This window comes from Grus americana, chromosome 5 (genome assembly GCF_028858705.1).
Source record: "Grus americana isolate bGruAme1 chromosome 5, bGruAme1.mat, whole genome shotgun sequence".
Lineage (NCBI taxonomy): Eukaryota > Metazoa > Chordata > Aves > Gruiformes > Gruidae > Grus > Grus americana.
This window is the reverse complement of record NC_072856.1, coordinates 53,136,836-53,155,938: the sequence shown is the minus strand read 5'-3', so window position 1 is coordinate 53,155,938 and position 19,103 is coordinate 53,136,836. Positions and strand designations below refer to the sequence as shown.

At 37.9% G+C, this 19,103-nt stretch overlaps 1 protein-coding gene across 1 annotated transcript in view; it reads right to left on the bottom strand.

The window, feature by feature from the left end:
• The window catches only part of LOC129206774 (ras and Rab interactor 3-like), a 172,752-nt gene that overhangs the window by 82,747 nt on the left and 70,902 nt on the right, over nt 1–19,103 (bottom strand). Inside the window, exons 11-14 of the mRNA XM_054826614.1 lie at nt 16,344–16,513; nt 14,200–14,344; nt 3,878–4,044; nt 1,539–1,653 (exon numbers count right to left, since the gene is read on the bottom strand). Coding sequence (XP_054682589.1) covers nt 1,539–1,653; nt 3,878–4,044; nt 14,200–14,344; nt 16,344–16,513 — 597 coding nt within the window. The remainder of the gene's footprint in view (nt 1–1,538; nt 1,654–3,877; nt 4,045–14,199; nt 14,345–16,343; nt 16,514–19,103) is intronic.

Below are 19,103 nucleotides of genomic sequence, written 5' to 3'. Positions count from 1 at the left end.
TCTCATACTGCACCAGTGTCAGTGGATGTGAGGAAGACAGAATTCTTCTCTGCCCTTGATAATTTCCCTTAGGACTGGCCTAACTGTTGAATCACTTCCACAAAGTGAATACTGGAAAGGAAGAGGAACTCTTACATAAATGGGACATGTCCCACAAATACACAGAGTGGAGACAGATACTGCCACACCGTAAGTACAATATCTTCTTGCAGGAAGCTGCTGAGAGAAAGGTTATGCTTTGGATCCGTATTATGGTAGTGCCCATCTCTACTTTTTAGATACTTGTCTGCAATCTGTCAGTAAACATCTCTCTTGAATCCAAGTAGTGCAAAGTCCCTGTATTGTCTTTGAGAGAACAGGGCTGCTTTTTAGCAAGCTAGCCCTTCACTTTCAGAGGAAACAATCCCTACAGTAGTTTTGCCTAGTAGTAAAGAACTAATCTAAAGCAGCAGTCTGTTCATTTAAAAATGCAACATGTTTTCCTTCTGTTCTTGCAAAAATCTGTTCACTTCAATACTACATATGGAAAACTAATTTAGTAGGAAGATGGTTCTGTAAGAATCCTGAATACTTTTTTGTACTGATTTTTGTGAGATTTTCCTGCACACAACAAATAATACAACCTGGAAAATGAAATATTTTAAATATATAATTATTTTCAATCAAGTAACATTTACCAGCACTACTCCTATCTCAAACTACAAAGGTGGGGCTTTTGAGTACTTAATTGATCACTTCAGAACCCTTGTTGTTTGCCCAGTGATGTGTGCTGGAGATGTCATTATCTGGAAAAAACAGATTATGGGAACTGGAATAGTGGAAAAGAATACAATTAGGACCTTTTCTTATTCAACTGCAGTACAGGAGATCACGCTGTCAGATTTAATGTTTTTCAACAACAGGAAGAGATGTGGCTACAGGTGTTTCTCAAGTGAAAAAGGAAATGTAAAGAGCCTTAATCAAAATTTAAAGATACATGAGAAAACCTTTGACAATTTCAATTAGAAAGCTGATGAGGACATAGCTGACATTTATCTAAAACCTTTTCCAGTGCAGCTACTCATATGTCCCAATGGGAAAGAAGCCTGCATTTGGATGAGAAGCACGCCTGGAGCAACATCAGTTCTGCCAGATCCTCTTAAACCACTTCACTTCCCTGGGTTTGAGAGGTCTTCTAGAAATCAGTACAAGTTTTACATGGACAAGTGCTGGTCAGCATATATTCTTCATTAGTTTTTAATAGCTGATATTCCAGTTTTGCCTACTACTTTTATCTTTTGACCCTGACTGATACATAATCTGAGTGTTGAATGACCTTCTAGAATGCTAGGGTGTGCCCAGTCCCAATAAGCAAAAGATAACAGGACAGGGATTATTTTTTTGGTTCACAATAATTAGCAAAGTGTTTTGGCTTTTAATGAGGCCCTGAAACAGTAAAAGAAAAAAAATAAAATTGCATTGAGAATTTGTGTGTATGGAGGAAAGAAATCACAGACCGTGTATGTAAGATTGCAGTTACGCTTCAGCAGACACAGTACCTTGTCTTGCTACTATTAAGCTGGCCATGCAGTCTGGGACGCTTGTTCCTGCAGCTAGGAAAGTAATGCCCATGATCACATCTGGTATCCCAAGGGTGTATCCAATCACAGTCACCTGAACAATGAGGAAAATAGATTAACCTATCATATTTGGAAAGTCTCCTCATTCCAATACAGTTGTGGCATACACTTAACTTTGATTTCTGGTGTGGACCCTAACAGGATTAGACTCGGGATACTTATCCATTTCTGCAAATTAAATAACTGTGGAATAACCAGCCGAAAATCAACTCTGTGAAAAGGAAAAGTACTTTGGGTTGTATTATTCAACATTTTATGAACAAAGAAAAGCTCCATTTTCTGTACTTCTAACAGGACATACTGATCTTTTAAGGAGGAACATAGACATAATCCAACTGTGGGGTTTTTTTTATTCCCAAGAATGACAAAATTCTCACTGGTTCTATTCTCAAAAGGACTGCAACCAATTTATATTGTGATATAGAAGCAGACATATAAATAACTTATTTTATCCCAACACATGAAGAAGAAACCAGTTTCTTGCCCGACTCCCAGTATAATCCCAAAGTGATCGAGTCTGGTTATATTGTCCTCTGAGAGTCCAGATGCAGCTTTAAAAGAGCTTAGGGAATGACTGAAGCTTGTAGCATAACTCTTGGAAAGGACAGGGAACTGTATTTTGCTGGAACATCCAAAGAAGACTGAAAAAGCATCAAGAAAAAAGGCTGAAGAGGCAGCTGAAAAGGAAATAGCCTTGTGAGAGTGAGAAGACTGAATCAGGGACAGGCAGCTGCTTCCCTCCTGAGACTGCTAAGGGTGGAAGTCTTTAAAGCTCTGTGCTGCTTTCTTGAAATAGTTTGCCAGTCTCTTGCATGAGGAAAACTGAACCCTTCACCAAAAAAAGGTGTATTTTAGGAACCTGCTCACAAACCTTACTTCTCAGGGGCAAGCTATGACTCAGAAATAGGAGTGGGCATGATTCTCCTGCTGCAAGTGGCAACGGGGTATTAAGGTCTGTCTGCCTCTTAAAATAAGCTGTGTTGCAGCCTTCAAGAGCGTGTCTCTCATTTGTGAAGGGGATATCTACAAATGGAGCCAAGGTACAGAGCGTGGCCTTGCAAAGGACTTATGGTATGAAATGAGAGTGTGGCTTTGGCACCATTACGCCAGGCAGAATGAGCGCCTGCCATATGAATTTCTCCAACACAGTCTACATTAAGAGAAAAGAGGATTACTTTACAATGCAAAACTTGCGAAAAGTATATAGAAAACAATCTTCCATGAGAGGAAATGTAAATATAAAGCAGTTCACAAATGCCTGACACATTTGAGGAAGGTAGAGATGTTCTCCATCCAAAAAGGATTTTGCAGGTAAGCAGCTCATGAACAAAAATTCTTCCATATGCATGACTACAAGAGTACATATATGTATATATGACTATGAGCATATATATGTGAGACTATATATATTCCAGTATGAAACCAGCTGGAGGTTTCTTCACTATATTTTCCCTTAAAAGGAAAAGGGGCATATAAATTCTTCAGCAGCACATCCTACCCATCTTCCAGTTATAGGTATATACACCTTTTGGTATTCCAACTTTTAGTGTAGAAAAAGCTAAGTTTCTATACTATAAAAGTATGGCTATTTTTTCCATCACACAAACTAATTTGAGGAGCTTTCCTATTCATGCCTCTTCTTTGACTGAAAACTTAAACTTGAGAAACTACAAGAGGGTAAGACAGAAAAAAATAGCAACTTATTCAAATCTTCAAGTAAGCATGCTCCTGAATTTTCAATAATTTACAGATCTACACCTGATACACTGCTTCTCACAGATCTAGGGCAAATGGAAACATACCAGCAATCATAACACTCTTCACAAGGAAGGAGATTCTTGCATTATTCCAGTCTACTTGAGGTGTTTTACACCACTTCTGAGTCTTCAAATTTTGCCATCCATCTGCCTTTTATGCATGTGTCAGTCTCAGACCCTGTAGACACCTAAAGGTGTCTCAGCTGCTGAGAGTTAAACGTTTTCATTTAAACTCCTTTTTACTAGTAGGATGTGGATGTCCACATTCTCTTGAAAATCAAGCTGGCACCTTCCTGTACGGTATTGGGCCCTATACAGTAAAGGCCCAATTATTTGTGCAGAAAAGAGCAGCAGAATGCTTGAATTACAATAATTAAGAGTATGAGCTGAAAAGACTGCACTACAATTACATGCCTTTCTTTAGCAAATACACAAAAGTCTATTACCTATTTTGAGATGCACACTTCGGTCAGTATGGGAAGTCCTGCTACATGCACTTACCATCCACACCATAAAGTAGGAGAACAAGGCAATCCAGAGAGTGGATAAGATGAATGTCACCATAAAACACCGTTCCCAGCGTGGTTTGCTGCAGTTTGGAATGGTGCAAAAGAGCACAAATATCAACGGCCATGTCAAAACCCATTTAATTTTGTTCATTCTTCCATCTGCAGGACAAAGAAAGGAAAGAACCAGTTTAGCTTTCCCATCACTCTCCCAGGCCTGATGACACCTCTGTGAACACAGCAGATGATCCCAGAAGATCCCAGAAGGATGTTTACAACTGTGCATGGCAGCTCATTTTCCAGTGTACCTTTCATCTATACTTGCTCTTGTCACTCTCAGCCAAGTTCAGCATGCACATTCAGAATCTTATAGTTAAGCCTGCCAAGGTCTATGTAAATCCATGAAAGAATTCCAATGATTTAAAAGCACGACTGCTTTTAAAACCAAAATTAATGGTCAGGTTTGTTGCTCTTTCAAATACCTGTATTACTATTAATCCAAAATAAAAAAACCCCAAACCAAACAACCAAAAAACCTCCCCCCCCCACCTTTTAAAAAGGAAGATGGAAATCCTTGTAGTGAAAATAACCTGTATACTAGGTTTCTGTGCAGCAACAGAAAATACTGTCAAAGAAAACAGAAGCACAGACCAAACCTATGAACATGACAAACTTGTTTCATATGCCTCACTGCAGTCACTTGGGCACAACCTCAAACTGATATTTAGGAGATCTAGGCTTGTTAACTCTCACTAACTGCATATAGCACCACCTTGAGATGGTGTCTTATCCTGTATGTAAGGAAACTGAAGATACTGCTTTCCCTTGTACAGCTCTCCAAAATGAACTGGTGAAAAATACCAGAGAACTGTCATTACTGAAGACAAGTACACACCTTCTCATTTTTTAAAAATGTAAAGTATTGTAAATGTGCACATAAATCTCAGTTTTGTAATTGGGCCACAAATAAATGAGGCACTTCTTATATTTTTCATGAGGTATCCTGCAAATAGGATAACAAATTTGTTTAACAGGTTAAACCAGAGTATCACAGTCAATGGCATGGTGGGTTTTGTTTGGTTTTTCTTTACATTGTTTTAGAATTATGTTAGTAAGGATTCCCATCATTAACTGATAACTATATGCATGAGTTCTAATAAAAGATGCCATTTTAAATAAAATGGTTGATCACATTGAAGAAAATTATCAAATACATCTTCCAGTGAAGTTATTGAGCTAAATTATAAAGGATAAAAGATCCTATCAATTTCACCAGGAATTTTCTTTCAGCAAAGACATTGGGATTTAGGATTTGTTTAATGGGAGTTTTTGTCAGTGAATGTAATTAGATTGAAATGTGCACCAGATGCAATTAAATGAAATATTAAACATTTAAAAATTAATCATACTTTTGCAATTTATGAGGTTACTTACTAGTCTAATCTAACTCAGTGAGTCCAAATACAAGTCTGTATTCATTTACTTCAGTATGTATTCTACTCCTAACTTGTATTGCCTAAGCTATGAATCTTGAGATTTCCTTGTGAATTCTGAGATGCCATCAGCCCACCAGGAAATCTTAGACTAAGCTTGACTCTTTATTCCCATTTAGCTTGTAGCTGTGGAACTTCTAACACATAAAACTACTGAAGTCTTCTGGGGTCAATTCTAATTCTAAAATTTTACATGTCACTGGGGATCTATTACAGATTTTATAGGAAAGTCCTTTTTCCCTCTGGTTACATATACTGCTATACACATTTTTAAAACAGTTATCTTTTATCTATTCTGTCCAGAAAATGACACTTCTTACCTCAGATCTCACTTAATTTTGTTAACAAGGCTGTAAATATCCTATGGTAATTTATACCTCCTCCTGTTTAATTTGTTCCAGTTTGGATCATTAAAAGACTCCTGCTAGTTAATTTGTACTCTTTTTCTACCCAAGTTGCTAAGCTTGGTTCTTAGTCAAACAATTCAGCATGGCCTAGGTCAGTAATTTCCTTAGTGCGTAATTCCAAATGCGGTGTGAGAGGGAGACTGTTTGACACGAAAAAGTTATGGATCCAATTCTGATCTGATGTGGGTGTAATCTGACTGACTTCAGTGCTGCGACACATGGGAGATACAGTTCCATTTCTCTTTTCAATAACGTGAATAAAAGAAACAAAATTGCCTGGAGAACAAGTAGAGAATAAATAGATGCACTCAGCCTCTGCTGGGGAATATGTATCTTGTCAGGGATCCTGTCTAGTGCCCTGAATTACTTAAACAAATGCTTAACTGTGAGAATTCACAGTGTCTTACCACTGGCATTGCTATGCTTGCTTAGTTCTAGGAAAACCAAAATATTAGTGAAGGAGGACTTGCCTTTCCCTTATCTTCGCTCAGTTTGAATGGGTGTGTGTCACATTAAAATTCCTGGCTATATTAGTGGTGATGCTTTATCCACACAACTTCGTGAGTCAGAACTGGTTTTTTACAGCTAGATGGTTTGTGGAAGTGACTTTTGCATTCATTACACGGCAACCAGGCTTGAGACTTTGAGGAAAAACAACTGCACGTAATTCTGGGTTTGGCTGGGTTAACAGAGCAGCTGACTGGCCATTTGCAGTTATTCTGGAATCGTTCTGAACCACCATGGCCAAAGCAGCCTACTTGACACACTTTACATTACATTGGCTTCTCTTGTGTCTGGGTTTACCAGTTTTTATAAACTTTTACATAAAGCCTTAAGTATATCTGGCCTCAGTTCTGCCTCAGACCATTTTCTTCAGCTCCTACTATGCTAGGTCATGGAACCTGTGTGGCACCCAGTGTTAAAGAACTCTACTCTTACGCTGTAACTTGGTAGTTTTGTAAGAATTTAGTAAGTAAGCTCAGCAGCAACCTCAATAAAGTGAGACCATTTCCTCAGGAAACAGATGACTTCATTCATTTCACCTGGCTTAGATGAACAAACAAATGATATATAGCTTGAAATTTTTTTTTTTAATTCTTTTCAAAGTACTTCTTTTGCTGCTCTGTTGTGGTTTTGACCACCCACTCTAAAATAATAATTAAAATGATTTAGTGATAAATTTGTTCAATTGAGGTATGCTTTTAGTTAACGACAAACGGTTTTATGATTGTTGCTTAGCTCCATAGTACATCTGCAAGGAAGAAAATTATTGTCCTCATTAAGGCTATTATTCAATACATAGCTGTTCTGCAAAAACAGCCAAACAGTCCCATTACATGACCTTTGCTCAGTTGTTTTAATAGCAGTACTGGCCACTCCTGTGAGCTCTGGGTCTGAAGGCTCCTGTGGCAACCCATGTAACTGAGGAAAAGTGTATTTTGTTTGTTGCACCCCTCCCTGGCAGGAATATTGCTTTATTACAGAAAGCAACACTGGTGTATATTCTGTTCACTTCACCCTGCTGTAAAAGAGAAAGGTAAGGTTTTTTGCATGAAGTTGTTTTTCCTACTTTATACATCCATTTTTCTGTTTCTCCAGATATTTGGAAGCCAAGCATGCCAAGTATTTCTGAGAAGTATCATTACAGAAGAGCCTGATTACAATATTTCTGAAAACGAAGCAGCAGCCCTACAACAAAGCCCTCTACTAATATTCATTACATTTCTGGGCTTATCATATTTCCAGATGTTATGCTTACAATAGTTACTTTCACATACGCATAGTGTCCTGGTGAACAAAGTCAACAACATGCATCACAGCACTGAGAAGAAAGGAATATTTCTTTAAGGTATTAAAGTGCCTATTTACAGAAAAAAATACTGTCCTATTCACAACATTCACACAGAGTTGAGAGGGGCTCAGTACAAAAGTGTGAAACTATATTTGCGTTTTCATTCAGATCAGGAGTGTACTCTTGAAGTAAATCTGATTGTACCCATTTACTGTATTTTGGTTTGCAATTCACTGTATTTTAGTTTGCAACACGGAGCAGCCTTGCATCACACCAAGATTCCCTTGGCATAAAGCTGAACCAGAGGCACAAACTTAAAAGTGCTCCAAATAATAATGGGTGTTCTGTCTGAAACAGAACTTCCAAACACATATAATGCAGACAGCGTATATGTCCTAGTCAATAAGCTCCATAGAAAAGACTTTTGTTGTGTTTAGACAGACTAGAGTCTACAACTACACTGTCAGGAGTCAGATCTAAGTTACTGTAGTTAGTTAAATTTGACAGCTTTTCCACTTAGTCTTCCCTTTAAAAGTGTGGCAGTGAAGCACAGACTACCGCTCCACACATTAGCTACTTCAGAATATGCCTAAACCTTCACATGTGAAAAAAGCATCTTCTTACACAAAGCAATTAGTAGCTGACTGATCTAAAAATATTATATCCCTGAAAAGCATGAATCTAATTGGCACACAGGATTTTCATAACAGTATTATTATGAATTCATATAAATCTCTAATTTAAAGTAACTTGAAAAATGGAAAAGTCTATCTGCAAAATGAGAAAGGCTTCCTGACTGTACTATTAATTTCTATTTCTCTGTGGTTTATTTTTTTTGTTGTTGTTGTTTTGGTTTTGGTGTTTGTTTGTTTGGTTTTTTTTTTTTTTTGCTTTTGACAGTGGTAACATAGAAGAAAAATAAAGCATGGCCAGGCTGGCTAGGAAGATTATTGCTGCAGATATTTTGGTGCTCCACTTTATAATTTTTAAATTCCTTTTTTATCTTTCTAAATCTCTCTACCATTTTTCATTTGGAAAAAAAAAAAAAAAAAAAAACCAACCTGAACAAAACCCACCAACTGTTTTTTTCCCCCAATGAAAAATGATTTGTAAATCACCTGTGCCCGTGGTCCTAATTATGCTTTGTTTATATGCTATGTTTATATTTACACCCACATATCATTAGCAATATTAATTCAAATCTCAACCTGAAAATATGTAACAGCAACATACGCACCTCCACACTGGGAGCTTTGTAATAATCCAGACAGCAAGTAAATTTCTGCTAGAAAGTGCTGTAGTTCATCAGAGTTGAGACCGATTGGAAAACTTTAATATATGTAAATTAGCCAATCTGAAAGCCTAATTCATTTCTGAGCATGTGCTATATCCATAACACAACCAAAGAATATAAATTTTTGTCTCAAGTATGGGACTCAACATAGAAACAACTGAAATAGATATAACAAACTAGATCCATTGTGAATTTTCCATCACAATTATTTTCCACTGAAAAACGCCTTTCTTGCAAAATAAAAAATTTCTGAGAAAATGGTTTTCAATTTGCTGTTAGGAAAATTAACACAGTAGTTGCCTCTCCACCTTCTTGGAAAATCCTTATTGATTTCAGGTCTTCAACTTTCCCTAGGAACTGTGGAGGCAAGATACTGTCTGTGTTACCACACTAGAGACAGGCTATGTAGTGTGAAAAAGGGTATCCAAAAAGGCCCAACCTTTGTCAGCCTTCCAAGTGGGCAGCTGACATATTAAAACATTCTTATTGCAATTCTCCTGCAACAGAGCTTTGGAAAGAATCCTTTTTTTCTGTGGAAAATACCGAGGTTTTACTTCTCATCCTCATCCAAAACAGACTATTTTCCAAACTACTGACACTTTTCTCGGAAGTTCCATTTTCCAGAATACAAGTTCCAAATTCCAGACCATGAGATCTGTCCAAAATAACCCAGGTTTCTATTTTCAGTCTGTGCCTTTACCACACTTTCCATATTCAGATTGATACCAATCATTTTCTCTTAAAGACACATTTTTGGTGCAGTGGGAACTGGTTTGGAAGAAAGAATTTGCTCCAGTATGCAGAAACAAGCTTTACTGTCAGAGTTACTATAGGTTTACATAGGAGAATACTGCACACAAAAAATAATGTAACTGAGCAGAGGTACTCCCCATACCTTGTTTGACTTGGTTGGATTTTGGCATGGTTTATTTTGTATATTTTAACCTTGCTGTCGATTTTATCAATTTTTTTTTAAAGGAGAACTGGGATTTATAGACTTCCTCAAGTCCCTCTTTGGCCTTTCAGAGTGAACTGTTGAGTTACTAAATTAAATCCGTACCCACTTCTCTTCCAATTTATCCTGTGTATCCTCCTCCAAGGTAGAGCACACTCAGTGCTCTTCTAGAGCACATTTTCCAGTTTAGTCTTCTACAAAAGCTCGTTCATGAGCTCCAAGAACATGACGTAAATCAGAGTTCAGTACATGAGGACAGCAGTAAAAGCCTCAGAAGCACGCTTATGTTCTGAAATAAAATTCTGTGGTAGGTGCACCATTACACAGGCAAGAGGAAGCTCTTCCAAAAAAGCATTTCAGAATACTACATTTAGTTCCTGCTCTGAACTACCTTCTTGGAAGAACTTCTCTCTTTCTTACAACCTCAAAGGAGCTATGGAAACTAGCTATTGTCCTAACTCAGCCACCTAAGTTGTATTTCCAAACTTTAGCAAAAGCACCATAAAGCAGGCCAAAAAGAGAGTCTGAGGAACAACTACAAAGAGGAATCAAAACTCACAATAAATCTTACTTCAAATGCATTAGCAGCAGGCAGTCTGCTGGGTCCACTGGTGATCAAAGTATAAAGGAGCACTGAGAGAAGATAGGGGCATTGTGAAGAAGCTAAAAGACCTCCCCGCATCAGTGTTTGGAGAGACAAAAACTACAGAGAATTCCACATGGAATTCTCTTCTGTCTCTAGCTCAACCTTGAGGACATACAACTCCATAGGGGATATAACAAAGAGCTACAGCATTCTGAGTGTCCAAGTGAGGTACATGGAGTTTGCTTTGTTCACTGTTTTTCCAATAAAAGAAGACATCAAATGAAGATAGTAGAAGTCAGGCTCAAAGCAAGTAAAAGGAGACAGTTCTTCACACAACCATGAAACTCCTTCCCAAAGGATGTTGTGGGTGTTAAATGTTTGCAAAGATTCAATAAGAATTAGACAGGTTAATGAAGAAGAACTGCATTAAGGATTTTTAAGTACTCAGACATTACACCCAGTCCAGGAAGTTCCTTGAGCTTAAAATAGCTGAAGATCAGCTTGTCCTGCCTCATTCTTCCCCAGGCTTCTTCATAAAGTCATGTTTGGAGTCAGAATATTGGGCTAGACAAGCACTTGGTTTCACTAAGTAAAAACATTTTTTACATTTTTAGTAGGTACTATTAATTCCTTTTTGCTTCTATCCTATATGTTGTCTTTGTATTTTGGATCCATACAAAAATAGGCAGGACTGTTAGTCTCCTTTATAGCCATCTCCTTTTAGCTCTGGGAATTATTATTCCTATTTTAGCTAACACCGTCATGACTTTTAGAAAGCATCCGTGGTCCAATTCTGAAAGAGACAGAGTTCTTCATTTCTATGAAACCAGCAGGAGCTGAGAACACTGAGTATTTTAAAGGAACTTCAACATGTGACAGTGAATGGGATTTAAGCATCCATTAAGAGCTGCACAGAAGTGCTTTTCTGAGTCTGGGCTCTAAAAGACTACTGAGCTATGCAAGGGCTTTTACATACCATTTTGTTGTCAGCATAGGCCTGCTCAGTTTCATCCTGCTTTATTCTGATCTGTTTTGTTGGGTTTTTTAAAAATTTTAAGACAACCGTAGAGTAACAACCATAGAGTAATTGAATTATAAAGCATCAAATAAGCCTCTTTCGGAAGATAATCATCCTGGCCTAAAGGTTAGGTCAAGAAAGAAATTCCTCTTTTAAAGAGAATGTTTCTTCCCACACAGAAACCAAAGGTAAAGGCTGGTTTGTATGATACTGTACGTAGTTTCCATAAGAACTATGTGTTGTCTCCTGTTTCAAGATGGGCCTGAACCACACCCTGGGGTTGAATCTCTCTGGATGTTTGGATGCTGTAGTTTGAGACTTTTTATGGAACAATTTTTTTTTCTCTATTTCTGTATGCTAAAGCCCTACATTTATTGCTGAGCACTGCTGTTGATAGAGGATAAAAGAGAACAATAAGCGAAACTTACAGATGGCAAATGATTACTGGGAATCACTCAGAGATGATGTAGCGCTTTAAAATTCACTTACATTTATTTCTCTTTCAGAAAAAACTTGTTCTTGCAAAAGGATCTAGAATACACAATTTGAAGGAGGAAAATCAAACCCCAAACTAGGCTAAAAAAGGTGACTACACAACAGCAGAGAAAAGGATTTGGGCCAATTCATAGCCATTTCTGTTGCAGCTCTTAAAATAATGGAGTAAATTTTCTACTTAGCGCACTGCAAGCAGTTCACTTGGAAAGTCCTATTGGAAAGTGAAAGCCTATTCTTCACAGAGCTCTTTATAGCACTGAAAGAATACATGAACTTATGATCTTTAGAAAATGTATGTGCCTTATTCCTGGCCCGAAAATACATTCAAAAGAAAAACAGATGGGATTCTGGGAAACTGTCTGCAAACCACCTTTTCCCTAAAGCCAGTTTTAAATGTCAGGATTTTTTTAGGCTACCAATTGTGCCACAGTACTTAACAACAAAGCATGATGCTGGTTCTTTACATTTTCTCCAAAGATATTAAAGTGGTACTTCTGAAAGCAAAAATAAAAGATTTCTCCCTCAGAATATATGAGTTGAGCAATGACAATCCAACCAACAGATAATCATCTCCAGACAACAGAGGAGTAGCAAAACCCGAAGATAATGGTGAGGATTTTAAACAATCACTTTATCACTTTTTACGCAAACTCTTGGTCAAACTTCTGCTCCATTCTAGTATGAACTGTATCATCAGTGGTTCCTCTTTGGCCTATTACACCTCAATTATCTTTAAAGACTTTCTCAAAAATGCAGAAAAACTGCATTTAAAAAATCCAATGGCATAACTAATAACTCCTTCCTTAGTTCAAAGCATTTTGTCTATTGTGACTGTCACACATTTAGGAAGCTCTACTCCGAAATCTATTTTTTATTTATAAAGAAATTTTCTTGAGTCTTGAACCAATTCAAATATGACAATTTGGTCTCCAGGTAATGTTTGCCACATGTTAAGATTTCTGCATTGTCCTGGAATGTAAGAAGAAATGCATGATTGCAGTGCTCTAATTAAAACTTGAATCAAAAACCTTGTTAAAAACAACTCAGTTAAAAAATCTTCTTTGCCAACACATACATTGATCCTGCATTTTTAAGATGGTTTGGGGAGACATTTTTGTTCTTTAGAAGTTGTTTATTACTGTTATTTTTATTATTTTATTGTTGTTATTATTATCATTAACAACATGTTCATGTGTACAAGCATATTGCTGACTTGGATCCACTTATTTCACCATACAATAAAAAGTTTTTTCATTATCTCACTGATTATCAGGAGCCCGTCTAATGGGCCTATCTTTAGTGAATCAGTTTGTTTCCATTCTTCACCCCTGATGAAAGTCTGTAACTGCTGACTGCATGAAGTTCCTGTAAGGGCACACAGTACAGTAACACATGAAAACATAGGGTTTTATCTGGTCTTCACACAGTATGCTTCAATGTTTGTTCAGTCACAAACACCTCTTCTAAAATAAGAGTAACTGGGATATCTAAGAAATTAGAAGCATATACAACACGGAAAAATCTTCCTTCTTTTTCACTGCATGTGATATTCATTTATGCCAAGAAATATTTTTGTTGAATAGTGTGTGACAGATGACTACTGACTACATGTCTGTGAGGGGTGATCTAATCTCTGTTGTCTAATCTCCAAAGCACTTGGGGGAGAGTCAACCTGCAATGTGCTGAGGGCACCAACATAATAAGGTTGGTTATATATAGCCCTTCACACTGAAGAGTTTCCAAAAAATTTCACAAGATATTATTACATACTGCTATTCTAAGAATTTTAAACACTGTCAAAGATATTAAACACACTTTCTGCCCCTAAAGCTTTTTTCCTCTTCATCCAAGAAGCCTCCCCTACAGTGACTAAATCAAGTTATTGTATATTTATACACCTAGCTGCCTCTGGCCTAACAATCTCCAGCAGACCATTATTAACTGTTGACTTAAAAATTACTAGCAGTGCAGTGCTCATCGTGTTAGTCTGACATATTTTTAATATAAATCTGCCTTACCTGCATTCCCTTCACCTCTGGCAAACCAGCACTTCTACCGTTATTGTGCATGATGGCTGGAAAACACTTTCCTAAGATCTGCTTTTAGCTATGTAGCCTCCAGCCCAGTTTTACTGTCATCAAATCCAGCTTTCAGACAGTTGAATCAATCCCCTTCCTCCTCTCTCCCCACATATGTTGTCTTTTCCTACAACCCAGTGTTTGGCATTTTAATTATCTTCTGTTTCCTTAGTATAAATACCTGGAAAGGAAGCCTTACCTGGCAATGAAAAGGGAGATAGATTGTCCTGTTCATTTTCTTCCTCTTGGTTCACCACAGGAATGTTCCCATTTTCAATATTCCCATGTCTCCCATTCTGAAGTGGTTTGCTTGAGCCATTGGCAGATTGGATTAACCGCTGACGCTGCACAGTGTCAAAGACAAAACTGCCATAGTTTGGAAGACAGTGACTTTGGTAAATCTGGGTTTTGCTGTCTGTCCAGCCCCAGTCACATGAGCCGTGATGCTTCTCCACAAATCCCTCCTTCCAGTCAGCAACAAACAAATCTGTCTGTGCCTACCTGTCTTCATCAGGCCAGCACTGACCATCCACCTCAAGATTACTAGCAGGAGTCTTTCAAGCCATGACGGAGAAAGCTGTCATATCTGTTCTTCCACATCATGTTTTAATGAGTGTGGTTATTCTGAAGCACTTCTCACTCAACAGTTCCCACTCAAACCAGCGATAGCACCATAATCTAGTGATAACACTCAAGACTTTTCTGCAGTATTAGAGTTGACTTATGAATGACTCATTACCCAGGATCTCTCCTACTTGGGTCCAACTCTTCTCCCTTCTTCTCATCCCCATTCTCTGAGGTAAATGTAAAGTCCTACTCACTAGCAAGACCAACCCTCGTTGCCCTTGTCCAAGTATATCCATATGTTCATGAAGCTCAAAATTGCCCCTGCAGACATGTAGAAGACTGCTACAGTTCCAAAACATAGTACAATTCCAGGGACAGGTTTTGAACGTCAGTATATATAACCATTAATACACTGAAGAATGTGATACGTAACAGAAATTTCCTACTTTTATAAAAAAGAAATATTTTTGTTAGATGAGATAATGCAGGGTTGATAAGGGTTGTCTCTTTCATGACAAATTGTTGCATCTTCCTAAAAAGTGCTCTGAAATGCCTTTGAAAAATAAAGTAACTGCACAACATGCAAAAAAAATTCTGCAACTAGTATTAACGCACTGTAATTACAAATAGAGAAAACTCGTATCTGAATACTTTGCAAAATTTTGGCAGTGAGAATACATAAGAACATAGATCCAAAATGCTCTGGTTTAGAGAATGTTTTTTGCAGATGAGCAAGTATCAACTCTCTCTGCACATATCCATCAATAAAGAATTTTCTTCTGATCAGTGAATTGCCTTCAAAGCAGAACTTTTACAAAGTCAACTGCTGCTGTGTGCCCTATCTGATCTTCTGCTCTTGCCTGTATGCCACCAAGCTGACTTCCTAATAACCATTTAACTGTTATACTGTTAAATTGGACTTTTGTTACAAATATATTAGTGCTGCTTTCCTTCATTGGGGTATACACAATGCTGGGTAGCCACATGAACTGTGTTATGATGTTCAAATTCTAGGAACTTGTTGAAGCTTATATTTCCTAAACTACCAAAATTTTATTTGCCAGAGTAAAAATCTCTCATATTTGACATTGTAGGGAGCAAATGAAATAAAATCCTGCCTTCGTAGAAGCCAAGTTTGACAGGCCAAAGATTTTACCCCAAGTACTTCATACAAGCTCAGAAAAGTGTCACTTGGCCAGTCCTGTCACTTCAGCTGCAGGGTATGAAACAAGCAATATATGGTGGTGACAACATATCATGTCAGAGTTAACTGAAACTATCCTGGGCAAATTCCCTTCATGAAAATATTTTGTTCCATCTTTGTTTTGAGCTGAGGACTACACTGAAGACTAAAGAGGAGGCAAATATCTGATTTGATCCTGATGTGCTGCTAATATAAGAGCAGTTCTTACAAATTTCTGGTTGCCCTGTCCATTATCCTTTCTTAGCCCGACCACTTTTGTTATGATCAAAACCAATTCTTGGCTGCAGATAAAATCCACATGTGCACACATGCATACACACACATACTGAAACAAACATCTTCTGGCAGGGAGATAAGGGAGTCCCTTGGTGACTGCCCTCCCATCAAGACAGGCAGCATCAGCAATTGGGAATCCATCCTCAAATCTGCTGTGACATAGCTGCTAGAGAAAGACACAGCTCTAGCTCATCCCTAGGAACATGGGCAAATCTGAATTCCAGAATCACTATAAGCACGGCTCTTTGGCAACGCCTCTGCCTCACAGTCATTTATTGTTCTCTTAATGAACCTACCTCATTAATGATGAGTCGGCTTGCCATCCGCATTCTGGTACGTGGTCCGAACTTATTTGTAATCATAATCCGTAATCCAGCTTCAGGGAACCGGTACTTGGGGGGACTGGAGCAGATGATCTCATCCACCATCACAACATTGTTTTTGCCATACTGCTGCATCCCCTTCACTAATGATCACAATGGACAGAGTTAGTTGTGGAATTGATCTCACCATGCTTCCCATCACCCAGAGTCATTCTTTTCAGGCTCAGGTGGAGGGTAATATTCATCTGAATGCTTGAATTTACGACTGACTTCCCCGTAATATTTCTGCAGCCTCGTGAATCTGCTCATCAGGTGTGCACTTTTTTTAGATCACATGCTGAAAAGGAATTTCACTCTGCAAAGGTAGCCGCCACCCCACTCTCAGATGAGTGAGAACAGTTTTTACCCAGCCATTCATGTTGTAGTACCAGTTTTCATCGCTTATGTCCCACTCCGGTTTTGTAAGCCTTCTCTAAAAGCACTTGCACTGTGGCAGTGTAGACAGCACTCTTGAAACCTCTCAAGCTATCCTATTGGATCAAGGTGCTGCACGTCCTAATGTTGTGCTCACTCTTTTTGGAAATTCTCTTCACTCCTTCACTTTACCTTCACATAATATTATTGATATCTCTTACATGACAAAATTTCAAATGATGAAAACCAACAATTGTCAAGAACAAGCGTATATTATAAGTAAACCTTTGTTCATATAAAGGAACTTGTAACAAGGTTAAGAGTTTTGTTCTACTGTGTTAAGAACACAAACAGAGAGACAAAATTATATTGGGAATCAACACAAGTACAGGCAAGGACATTCAGAGCTCAACAACAAACCTATATTCTCACAAATGCTACACACTACACAGAGCAAGCAGAGCAAGGCTCAGCAGACAGGAGACATACCCGTATGGTGTTAGAAAGCAGGGCAGGAAATATGCATATGACTGTAATAAATATTAATTATTACATGTAATAATATGTAGGGGAAAAAAAACCCAACAAAATTCTTTGCTGCTTTTTTTCTGCTTTGCTTAGCTTGGCTTCACCCTCCCACTCCCCTTTTGCATTAAGTTACTTAAGAAGAGGAAGAGAATTTAGGAGGTAGAAGTGAAAGATAATTATTAGTGCATGGTTCCAGTCAGGAAGCAAAGGAAATCTAAGAAAACATTCAACTCAAACAAAGGAATTAAAATGGACCTGTTCGAAACACACAGAAATCTATACTGTGGGGGTTTTTTGCATTGTTACAGTGTCAAAATATTTTTGTTTTTCAGGAGGAAGACTGGATCCATGCATGCATGTATATCACATCATGCAATAAAGGCTTTGCTGTCTCAAGCATCTTCTAACATATTTGAAGTTGAAGAAAAATATCCTTCCATCATCATTCAACAAGAATAACCTAGCAAGCCTGTAAATCACCAGTAAACAGCTATATCTTTTACCCTTTAGCATTTGAGTGTCTTGCTTTGTTTCACTAAAATGAGTTTTCAATGAGTACACTGGAGTCACCTGAAGTGTCATAAAGAGATCTTTGTTTCACAAAGAAATATGCCCTACTCAAAGAATCCACTCTGTAGTCTTGTCTTGCAGCTTAATCTCTCTAATGGAGAATAGAACTAGTAGTAATTTTGCATTTGGTAAACATAAAGGAGCAATTATCCTCTCCCCGCCCTGACATCTAAAATAAATTAACCTTGCTGAGTACTGCAGCTGATGATGCAAATAAGGAGCACATCCATTCCAATGACTCTTACAGTGAGAATATAGCAGCTTTTCTGTGAAGGAATATATAGCCAGACACACTTCCTAGGAACCAGTCCTTATAGAAGAGGCTACCTAGAAACCAGTCCTCACAGAGGAGTACTCAACCACAGTAGCTTAACATTTGCTTTAGCTAGACAAAGAAAAAGAAATGTTTGACAGCAATCCTGGCAAGGCAAAAAGGCCAGATATCTTTTCAACAGTCTCATCAGATTAACTACTCTCAAGTTTATCCAGTGAAGTCTCCAAAGTGCTTCTTGATCTTATAGTGTCATGAAAAACATGGAAACACTGCAGTTACTCTGGAACTGTTTCTTAGAGCACTAAGGAGGCAGTGACCAAATGTATTCAGCTTTGATGAAATACCATGATCAAAAACTCAGCACTTATGTAGAATGTATCACTATAAATATATACATATAACTAACTGCAGCTGTTGACTTACTACAGCACATTGCTTTTATATTTTCACAACAGCTCTTCAGTCTCACTCCCTATGCCCATAAACGTAAATATCTTGGCCCCATATGGTACAAACAGGCTTCACCTAAAAATTACAAAAGTAGTTTTCACAAATGTGAGACAGAGAAAAGCCTTTTTCACTTCTCCTTTGAGATATTCCTTACAAAAATCTTTTCTGAGAATGACTTTTCCTTTCAACAAACTGTGTAAACTTCCTGCTCACCACAAACAGTCATCACCAACAACCCTGTCAAAATCAAAGAAGGTTCTTGCTGACTTCAGTTGACTCCTGATCAGGCCCTCAGGTATCTACATCACACTGTTCAGAAACCCACTTTTTTCAAGCTTCTGGTTTTAGGCAGGAATCAAACCATGCCACCTGGTGGAAATTTGGGTCAACATAATAAAAGCCAAGGGCAGTGAGCCATGTGTTTGTACTTTTAAAATAGGGGCATTCTTCACAAAGTACAAATATTTCACCTTTACCTGTCTGTGTAAAACTTGCCC